The 12,078-nt window shown below is 35.5% G+C and overlaps 1 protein-coding gene across 1 annotated transcript in view; it reads left to right on the forward strand.

Moving 5' to 3' along the window:
* Window positions 1–12,078, forward strand: part of Rfk (Riboflavin kinase) — a 42,333-nt gene that overhangs the window by 3,712 nt on the left and 26,543 nt on the right. Inside the window, exon 2 of the mRNA XM_090404673.1 lies at window positions 11,205–11,356. Within this exon, the coding sequence (XP_090260799.1) occupies window positions 11,205–11,356 (152 nt within the window). The remainder of the gene's footprint in view (window positions 1–11,204; window positions 11,357–12,078) is intronic.

Genomic DNA, 12,078 nt, shown 5'->3' on the forward strand with positions numbered 1-12,078 from the left:
GGGGATGAAACCAATGATGGTGGGGAAGCAAGAGGTATATGAGAAATTGAGTAAACTTGATGTCAACAAAGTCATGGGACTTGATGGCATATCATCACATGTCTTGAGGGAATGTTGCATGAAGTTAACAACGGCTTTAACTTACATTTTTAACATGAGTCTTAGATTAGCCCAAGTTCCAAAAGAGTGGAAAGATGACAAAATTGTTCTGCTTCATAAAGAGGTGATATAAGGCTCCAAATTAGATGCCAGTCAGCTTCTAATTTTAAAATAAGGGTGTTGGAGTAGCTAGTGAGGACAATGATTCAAAACTGGGTGGACAGCAGTAGAATTCTCTTTAATGGACAGCATGGGTTTGCTAAAGAAAGATCATGTTTTAGCAATTTGCTTACTTGTTATAACAAGGTGATGATTACATTGGACAAGAGGGATGCATATACAGTATTATAGATATCCCAGAAGAGGAAAGTCACTAGTGGCATGCCCCAGAGGGTCTGTTTTGGGGCCATTGTTGTTTCGTTTATATGTAAATAAAATTAGAAAGGGCTTAAATGGTGATATACATTGTTTTCAGATAATGCAAAGTTGGAGAGAGTTATTAGAAGTAGAGCAGATGTTGTAACCTTGCAAGAGGACTTAAATAGACTATCTGAATGAGCAAGTGTGTGCAAGTCAGTTTGATGTTGCAAAGCATAAGGTTTTAAAATTTGGGAAGCAAAGATGATATGCAAAAATGTAGCATTGGTGGGGATAATTTAGAGGAGATGTAGAACATGAAACATCTGTGGGTGATTGTGGATATGGACTTGAAATTTCAATGACATTTTGCAAATTGTGAGGATGACACAGCAGATTATTATTATTATTATTACACGACACCTCCAGGGAGTCCTAAGACTCATCGAGGGAGGACACCTACTCTCCATCTCTGTCATCATCTACACAAGTGCCACCTACTGCCTACCACCATCACTAGTATTTTCACAGAATCACTAACATCCATGCCCATGATGGGATTTGAACCTGCAGCCTTTTGGCTGGAGAGCAAAAATGCTAACCGCTTGGCCAACCAGACCAGCTGATTATGAAATCATGTGGAGAATACTGACACATAGAAGTATGGAGTTTTAATTTGTACAAGACTTTGATCAGGCTGCATATGGGTTACTGTGCAAAGATTTGGTAGCCAGGTTTTCAAAAGGATGATGAAATGTTAGAGAGGGTTCAAAGATGATTGACTAAGTGTGGTTTCTGGTCTTTGGAATGTAGAATATGAGGATTGAGAGAATGCAAATTACAGATTCTAGTGGATAGAAGGAAGAGGGGAGACATGGTTGAGATGTATAAGTTGATAAGGGGGTAATTACCAGATTTGCGTGGATGAAAATTTTCATAGAATATTTAGAGACAGGAAGAACAAGAGGCCATCCCTGGAAACTGTATAAAGGGGATGAGGAGCAGATGTTTTACATGAAGAGTTGTAAGTGATTGGAATGCATTGTATGAGGACGTGACAAGTGCAGGGACAGTGAATCCACTTACGTCGAGATATGATCAGCTGTGCATGTGAGAGTGGGACCTTGCATGATGAGTCTCTTTACTCTACAGAGGTCCGTTTATAATAATAATAATAATATACATTCCAAATAATATCAGAGAAAGAGGTCATCCTTGTCTAAATCCTCCTCTTATTTCAAGTGTTTTGGTTCTGTTCTTACCTCTTTTTATGTTCATTGTTTTCTTATACAGGCTGTGGAATGGTTTTAATAAATTTATAGGCAAGTGGTTGTTTAGTATATCAAAGAGTTTATGTATCTATCTTGTCAAAAGCTTTTTTTATGATCTATGAAAGCTAGATGCATTTCTAAGTTGAATTTTCTTCTATTAGTTAGTATAGTTAGTAGTTTGAGGTTGATATAAGATCTGTACAGGATTTTCTTTTCCAAAACCAGTCTGTTCTTCAGTTGAAAGGTTTTTTTTTTTTGCTTGGCTAAACTATAAATTAAAGATGCCAAGAAATTATATCCTTGGTTTAATTAATCCTTTATCCAGGTGTAAGCAAACAATGTTTGTGCATAAAGTATCTTCACAACTGGGCTACTTGTATAGAGGTTAATGACTTCACATCATTATACAAATTATGCAAACAACTTCCATGTTAAAGTAAAATTTCAGTTTCATATAAACCAAAATAATCGCTCGACATTTCGACCTTCACATTAAGGTTGTTATCTAGAGTATACACATATATGCAGAGAAACAAGCTACACTACAATCTACATGTTATACTAGAGTTCCGTTAATTTGGTCAAGCATTAAAACTACTGACCTGATCTCTGGTGGGGAAAAAAAAACCTTACTACATTTAGCACTAGAGTTTTGTTGTTATTATTATCATCCATTTGATCAAAAAAAATAAATTAAGCCAGAGAGCAACATGCTCTCATATAAGTATACATATTATTGTTATTATCATTATTATCTGAGACCTCCAGGGAGTCAAGGACTCATCGAGGGAGGCTGTAAATTACCCAACCCAGCAATCATACCTACCCTTGAATTCATTCACACTAGATGCACTCACTACCTGTAAGGGCAAATTATTCCACTGACTTACTGTTCTCTGGGAGAAAAAACCTAGCTCTTACCCCTTTCTTGACTGCAAATAAATTTAACTTCCATGGATGCCCCCCCCCGTGTTCTCTCCCCACCTTCCATATAACGAAAAATTCCATCAGTTGAAATGCTATAACACCCATTCAAAAGTTTATAGACCTCTATCATATCGCTCCTCTTTCTCCTGTTAACCAGAATCTGTAATCCACATACTCGCAACCTGTCCTCATAATCTAAATCCCATAATCCGGTATAATCTTTGCAGCTCTTCTTTGCACCCTTTACACAGCTTCTTTATCCCCTTAAAACCTGGAGACCAAATCTACACACAGTAATCCAAGTGTGGTCTTATCAAAGCCTTATAAAGAGACAAAATTACTTCCTTATCCTTGCATATCAAGGTTCGCTTCAACGTAGCAATTATCCTCTGAGTTGTGTTTGCAACTTTTGCTATGTGACCTTTGAACTTTAAATTCTTATCCACCAATATGCCAAGATCCCTTGCCTCTTCAGTTTCTTGTAGCATAACCCCGCTAATATAATATGCCACTGGAATTGTAATCATGCCAAAGTGCATAATTAGAGTCAGTTTACTCTTACTAACATTAAACTGACAGCCATTTTCGATTGTTGCCCAGATTTCCAGTCTATTCAAATCATTTTGTAATTGCTGAATATCAGTAGCATCCCTGATTGCCCTGCCTATCTTTGCATCATCAGCAAACAATTGCAACTCTGATGATAGACCCTGCTTGATGTCATTAATGTATAGATTGAACAATAATGGCCCAAGGACATGTTAAAGTAAAAATTTCAGTTTAATACAAACCAAAATAATCACTCAACATTTCGATCTTCACATTAAGGTCATCATCTGGAGTATAGACATATATGCAGAGAAACAAGCTACGCTGCAATCTACATATTATACTAGAGTACATATAAAGGGAAAGGATGATATGATAGAGACATACCAATTACTTAAAGATTTTTATAGAAATTATTATTATATTATTATTATTATGAGGGCACTTTAGCAGCAAGCAGTAGCAAGCACGCTATTCAATGCTCCCATATTTTAAGTTGCAAAGTAGATTTTTTTTTGGTGAATTAAAATTTAAAGTGTATCAGTGAATTCCATTCTTCAAGCCAAACATATTGACATAAAAACTGTAAGTATCTGTTAAGTAATAAGTAAATTATAAGTGTTCGACGTATATGTTGATTAACTACGCGAGAAGAGAACAAAGGAAGTCTATATTAGAAATTACAGCAAGATCGTCAAACAAGAAATATGAAGTGCTACAAATGCCATGAAGACTTAACGGGGAAAGAAAACAACATAACATGCAGGAACTGCCAGAGAAACATGCATTTTCTATGTTCGGGATTGTCTGAGGCCATTTGGCAGCAAAAATCAAATGCGAAGTGTGACGAGTGGAAGCATCCGCATTGTAGAGAAAATAAAGGAATGTCGCCTTCAACTGCAGGCGGGAAACAGCCAACGCAGAAAACAACCACAGGCTGTAAACAGATAACCCAGCAATCAAAAGCAGAGGGAACAAAAAACAAAGAAAGCAACAATGGAAACCCAGGTGAGCCAACTTTGAATGCATTACTTGAAAATAGATTAAAAAACCTAAAAGACTGTTTAATCAATTTTGTTGGAGAACTATTTGAAAAACATACCATACAGATTACCGAAAAATTCAACCAATATTAGGAATTTATTAAATTTAATAAAAACTCAGTAGAAGATGTATTATAGACTGTCAGAGGAATTAAAAACTGCATTAAAGAGCTAATGGAAACACAGTATAATCTAACTAAAGAGACAGCGGAACTACGACAAGAACTAAACTCTTTAAAGCAACAGTATGAACTCTTAAACCAACAGCAGTATAAAAATGATCTCCTGATAGATAGTCTTCTGGAAATTGCTACAGAACATCTAAAAGACACCATAATACAACTAAGCCAAAAAATTGGCACTCTCATTGAAGCAAAAGATATCCAAGCAGTACATTGGTTACCACAAAAAAGGAAAAGAGAAAATAATTCCCATCCTCCTCCCGTCATGGTGCGACTCACCAACAGCCCAACAAAAATTGCACTTATAAAAGCTAGCAGGATTAAAAAACCAGTAGTCAAGGATCTGAAGGGGTCCACAACAATACCCCAATATATTTGTCTGAATACTTAACGCCTTATTATCAGAAACTATTCTACCAAACAAGGAAAGTAAAAACAGAAAAAAATTACCAGTTTATATGGATAAGAGACAGCAAAATATTCCTTAAAAAGACACAAGATGCAAAACCAATCCAAATAAAATCCGTAGAAGACCTCAACAGGCTGCCACATTAAAAGGAATATTGGCGACTCGTAAAGAAGGGAACAGCACACCAACCTACATGAATGAAGACCATCAAGCAGATGTAATCACCCCAGAACATGATAATTGCCACATTCTGAAGTCAATAACAGAATGGAAACAAGTGACTATCCCCAAAAAAGGACTATCTATTCGCCACATCAACATCAGAAGCATTCAAAAATACTGGCTGACCCTGCAAGCTTATCTGAAGGAAGATATAGACATTTTAATACTGACTGAAGTATCTACGACAAATGAAGAGGCAACCATCTACCAAATGTTACACTTCCAACAACATAAACACTGCAGACAAACTAAATGAGACGGTGGTATAATAATATTTACCAAACATAAACTAGAAGTAACAGAAATAAACTATAAATTAGAATATGCAGAAAACATATATGCATCGAAATTAAAAACATCAAACATGAAAACTCTTTGATATTAAATGCAATATACAGACCACCCAACTTAAGCACCACAAATTTTCTAGATGAACTAAACAAATGGCTTTCAGCCACAAAAGAAGGCACCTCAGAATACTTGATAATAATAGGAGCCATGAATGTAAACATTAGGAACATAAATAACAACACAGAACAGTACCTAGACCTCTTATCAGCATATAATATAACCCCATCCATACAGTCGTATACACGAGAAGAGGTAGTCGGAAATACAACAACCTCATCCTGTATTGACCATATAAATATACGGGCCCCTCCAAACAGTCACACCTCAGCCGTCATAACATGCAAACTAGCAGACCATTATTTCACAGCATTACAGTTACACACTGAACCAGAACCCATAAAACTCACTAAGACTACAAAACAGTATTATAGCATTCTAAACGAAACAATAGTAAACGACAAAATCAGAAAAACAGATTGGATGCAGATAGCATCTTTAGACTCTGCTGAAGCTGTATGTAATAAACTTGCATTTAATAAAATATACAACAAAGCATTAAAAAATAAAAATACGCTCCCAAGCAAAACAGAATCCATGGATAACAGACATACAAAGAAAAGATGCCCTATGGAAACAACTTAAGAAGTCGCCAAACAATATCACTTTACAAGCTGAATACAAAAGAAAACGGAATCTCCTAACAACACAGATTAGAACGGCAAAAAGAAACTACTACAGCAACAAATTAACAACAGCTCAGAACAACATAAAAGAAATCTGGCACCTGATTAATGAAATGCTGGACAATATACACAGAACCACTGCCTCAGAAACAAAACACAGCTTTGCTTGTGACCCCAAATCCCTCAAACAGTTGGCAAACAACTTTAATCATCACTTCGTGAACTCTGTCGAAAAACTACAAGAAACAACCTTTCCTTACACAAACGAACATTCTCCACTAGGTCCATGAGCAACCCAGTCAATGTGGCTCCCCACAATAACAAATGAAGAACTATCACTGGCAATTCAACAAATTAACTCTAACAAAGGACCAGGGATAGACAGAATCAGACCAAAAGACATCAAGAAACACTCAACCAACCAATGTCCAGTTATACAAAAGCTGTTAAATAAAATCTTTGAAACTGGACACATACCTGAAACACTAAAGACTGCATTAATCACACCCATACATAAATATGGAAAAAGAAACATAAGTAATTACAGACCCAACGTGCATTTCAAACTCCACATACATTGAAAAACTTCAAATCATACCCAAAACACAATATGGCTTTCAAAAAAATAAAGGAACAGCAACACTCCTGGAAGATTTCACAGACCTAATAAACGCTACATTGGATAAAACAGAATAACAATAGTCATATTCATGACCTAATAAAAGCATTTGACTCACTGACACACAAAACCTTGTTAACGAAACTAACGCATATCGGAATTGGAGATCGTCTACTCCAGTGGCTTAAAGCATACATGAAAAACAGGAAGCACATCACACGTATAGAATCAGCTTACAGCAAAGAGGTACCGGTAATTTGTGGAGTACCGCAAGGAGCTGTCCTATCTCCTATTCTATTTAACATACACGCACAACATAGTCATCTCTCTTAAAAAGTAAAATCTTCCAGTACGCAGATGACTCGGCCATAGTATCCATTCACAACAACGCAAATATCGCTTACACAAATATGCAAACACGACATCGTCAATCAAATCACTAACCGGTTAACCAAAAACAGCATATATATAAACCCTGAAAAAACAAAGCTAATGATATTCAAAAACCTCCAAATCCTGCTCATAGAAACTAAATATCTCACTATCTGACATTCATCCTCCTATACACAAAGCACTGAACCTAAAACCACAACCATCACACAGGTGAAAACAACATGCTATCTCAGACTTCACTTCGATGCTGATCAAAGTTGGAATAGCCATATAAACTACCTACACACCAAACTTAGGATAATAGCAAGCAAACTATACCGATTAAAAGACATTGCTCCCAACACACATAAAAATACTAATCTATAAAGCATTATGTGAAAACATTTTAAGATATGCAATCACATCATATGCATTCTGTGCAGACTACAGACTTAACAGGTTACAATGGTTGCAAGATAAAACGGTAAAAACTGATATTCTGGGAACAACCCACACTTATGCAGGCAACATGGACAGAACACAAAATATTTAAGGTGAAACACTTATGCATTACTACCTATAGAGTAACTAGAACAACATATCAGATAACAAGACTACAGTCAACAAACTACATAACATATAAGTACAACAATCACTACGGCAAAGCCACCCGAAACTTCTACATACCTGACATGATAAACAAATTGCCGTTCGCCGACAGAAACCTAGGGACATACAGAGAGCTGAAACAGGCACTATATAAATATTATAGCGAGAATGAAAATGAGAGAAATTCCTGTTTCTCTCTCTCTCTCCCTCACACACACACACACACAAAACTTATGACAAATCCCTCTCAAAAAACACCACTATAAGGACTCAAACAAACACACCATGTCCAAATCCAACCCTACTTGCAAAAAAAAAACGTTAAACTGTGTAATTGCAGTTTGTCTTCCAAGCATGTACCAACAAACAGTAAATCAACACCTGGCTTGTGACCAGTATAGAAACATAACTACGAAACCACCCCATCTATTATCTTCCTCAGATAAGCTCTGCAAAGCTTCGAGGAAGAGATCAGAAATGCCTCCCAAAGAAACATTATTATTATTAATTGTGTATGTGCATATGTATATAGGCTGTATAAAATAAGCTATGATATTGATACTGAAAAACAAAAATGTACATTTATATTAAAAAAAAAATCATTGTACTCTACATTTTGTACTGAACAGATTTTGTAATAGTATGATTTATTGTATATATGTAAATAAACAATGTTATTACAGTTTAAAAAAAATTATTGATATTAAACATATTTATATATTATTCATATAAATGATCATATTATGTATATATATGATCATATTTTGTCAAACTTAAAAAAAAACTTTAAATTTCAACATGCAATGTTAACTTTAACAATAGTACACGTAAATTATGGTGGTATTATAATTATAACTAATGATACACGAATTATCCTGTATCATTGCACATTATGCAAATTATAATGATATTAATTAGAAATTGTTCTTGAAACACATGAAAGAAAATGAAAAATTATTATTATTATTTGGCAACTCCAAGGAGTTGGCAGACTCATTGAGGGAGGCCCTAACATGTCAAGAACAACTATTCGACATTCACACAGTATCTATCATACCTCGCCTTGAACTCATTCACGGTCATAGCACCCACAACAGACTCTGGCAGCTTATTCCACTCATTCACCACTCTCCAAGTAAAAAACCTAGTTCTAACACCCCTGCTAACCACACTCTTGCCCAGCTTCCATGTATGGCCCCCTAGTCCTCCCACCACCAGTCCTATTTTCAAAAATATCTTCTGGATTAATCTTATAGAAACCTTTCAGTAATTTGAATGTCTCAATCATATCACCTCTTTTCTGCCTATCAACCAAGTTTTGCAACCCACAAATCTTCAACCTGTTCTCATAAGGTTCATTCCACAGACCTGCTATCATCTTGATCACTCGTCTCTGGATCCTCTCCACTTCCTCCCCATCAAGAAGAAACCCTGGTGCCCATATCTGGGCACAGTATTCTAGATGGGGTCTTATCAAGGCTCGATCCAGAGGAACAATAACTTATTTGTCTCTGCTTATTAAAGTATTTTTCAGAAACCAAGTGATTTGATGAGCTGATTTAGCCACTTTTGGGATGTGCCCCTAAACTTCAACTCCCTATCCACCAACACTCCCAAATCCCTGGCCTCATCAATCTCCTAGAGTACAGTTCCACCAATGTGATATACTGCTGCTAATCTTTTCGCCCCAAAATGCATAACCTTACACTTTGCCACATTAAATTGACATCAATTTTCCTTAGCCCAATCCCTGTGCGTGCCGTGCGCAAATTTCATGATCAATGGCTGCAGTGGAAATCAAATCTATTAAACGTAAGTTTGATTTCGTAACTTCCCAACACAGCAAACAAGCCAATAAATAATAACTAACTGGTGTCATCCTCAGATAAGCTTACAAATAAGCTTCGAGGATGAAAACTGAGAAATTACATCTCATCCAAGATTTAAAAATAAAAATAAAAAATCCAAACCCATATATCACATTTCACTGCAGTAGTTACAGTGCTTAAATATACTAAAAATAAACAAAAAAACAAAATTGTAAATATATATATATATAACTCATTGTTAAATGAATAATTGCTGTATTATTATTATTATTAATACATTATACAGGGGGAAAAAAAGAAGGAAAAAAAATCTATATGAATTTCATTGTTACAAAAAAAAACCAGAATTAAACCTGTTGCAAATAGGTAATCTTATGTTGTAAATATGTAATCACAATATTAATCATAATTTTAATTAAAAAAAAGGATTGAATTTTTTTAAAAGGAAATATGTAATCAAATGCATGTAATGTATGTATCATATGTAATAAAAAAATATTAAAAAATTATTATTACATGACACCTCTAGGGAGTCCAAAGACTTGTTGAGGTAGGGCACCTACTTTACAACTCTCTGCCTCCACCAGCCGCAACCACCATCATATACACCAGCAGCATCTACTGCCCACCACCACTAGATTTTCACAGACAATCGCAAACATCCATGCCCACGGTGGGATTCGAACCCGCAGCTTTTTGGCTGGAGAACAATATGCTAACCACTTGGCCAACCAGGCCGGCAAATTAAAAATTAACAGTCTATTTTCTGCCCACTGCAGGGTGAAGACCTCTCCATTGGGGGAGGTTTTGGGTCTACTACCCCCATGGTGACCCAGTCCATATAGTCCATATTGGGAGAGGACAATCAAACATCCATACCTACATGGGATTCGAACCTGCAGCCTCTTGGCTGGAGAGCAGATACACTAACCACTCGGCCAACCAGGCTGGCAAATATTTAGAGAATGATAGAGAAATATTTTCTGTGTGTGGTTAGCATACAGGTGTGAGGACTACATTTTTATCTTGGAGAGTGGTGAATGAGTGGAATAGGTTGCCAGAGTCTGTTGTGGGTGCCATTTCAGTGATTGAGTAAAGTAAAGTAGGACAGCTATTGTGCAAATGTTAGTTAGTGTTTGGTATAATGTTATAAGTATGCCATTAGCTTTATGGGGTCTAGAAAGCAGTTTGAACCAATTTAGCATGGAGTAAATTTTTGCTAAATTGGCCAAAGTTCAGAAAGAACTTCTGAACTTTTCTGAGAGAAAGTAATTAGAGGAAGAGAAATAAAGCTATAAGTTTAGATTAGTTTGCAAAGTTTTGGCTGCTGAAAATGGATATCACTGAGGTTGGAATTGAGACTAAATGTACAAGAAGTGAAACTGGAGGTTTTCCTGAAAATAATCCATTCCTTTATGATCACATCAGTGCTTCATGTCATGATGTGATAGATGATACCTAAATCTTTACTCTGAGACTGGAGAGGATGTTTGGACATTATGCTCATATGCTGAAGGACATCATGCATGTTACGTTATAGATGGTGTGGACTACAGAGGAAGAAATATTGCAAAGTTTCTTTCATTTTCTGTAACACCTGTTTTGTGTATTAATCATCCAAATTTCTTGTAACTCACATGGTTACATTTCAGGAGACTTTTTTTTTTTTTCTTTCTTTTTAGCTAATTTCCCTCAAGACGTGGTTGATCAGCTTCCTTCAGATATTGCTGGTGGGATTTACTTTGGATGGGCTAGTGTCAATCATGGCCCTGTGTATAAGATGGTGATGAGTATTGGTTGGAACCCTTACTATAAAAATGTTAAGAAGTCAATGGTAAGTTTATTTAATACTTTCTTACTTGCATTTTATTTATTTCAGCTCCTCCATTTTACTCTGCTTAGCTGATAAATAGTACTGTAGCTCTAATTCTTCCTTAGAATAAATCTTTTTGCTTTGAAATAAAATAATAACATTAACATACAAAAATACAATTATAGTTGGGTAATAAATTAACAGAAGAGATTGAAATTGATTAAAATGTAAGACAGGAATGTAGTTTATCTCCAACTCTGTTCAATGTTAATCATATTTCTGTTGATCAGATTATTAAGACATGGAAAGCAACAATAAAACAAGGGATCCAGTTAATCAGAACTGTTATCAATACAATCTTGTATGCAGATGATCAGATTATATTACAAGACAACGAAGATTACTTTCAAAAATCAGTTTATGAAATAAACAATCAGCCCACAATACAATTTAAAAATTAAAAAAAAAAAGACAAGAAACTCGAATTTTACAAAATAATGGCCACTCTCACTCTATCATATGTTCAGAGAAATATGGACAGTTAAAAAGAAAGATGAAAGTAGAATACGAGCAGCAGAAATTAAATTTTTAAGAACACTTAAAAGGATGCACAGAATTAGACCATATAAAAAATGAAAGACAACAGAATAGTTGGATGTTTTACAAAATAAATGAAAAGATCAAGGAATATAGAGAGAAATATTTAGGATGCAAAGATATCAATTACCAAAAGAAGCGGATAA

The sequence above is a fragment of the Typopeltis vanoorti genome, chromosome 15 (assembly GCF_054136105.1).
Source record: "Typopeltis vanoorti isolate ZY-2024b chromosome 15, IOZ_Tvanoo_1.0, whole genome shotgun sequence".
NCBI lineage: Eukaryota > Metazoa > Arthropoda > Arachnida > Uropygi > Thelyphonidae > Typopeltis > Typopeltis vanoorti.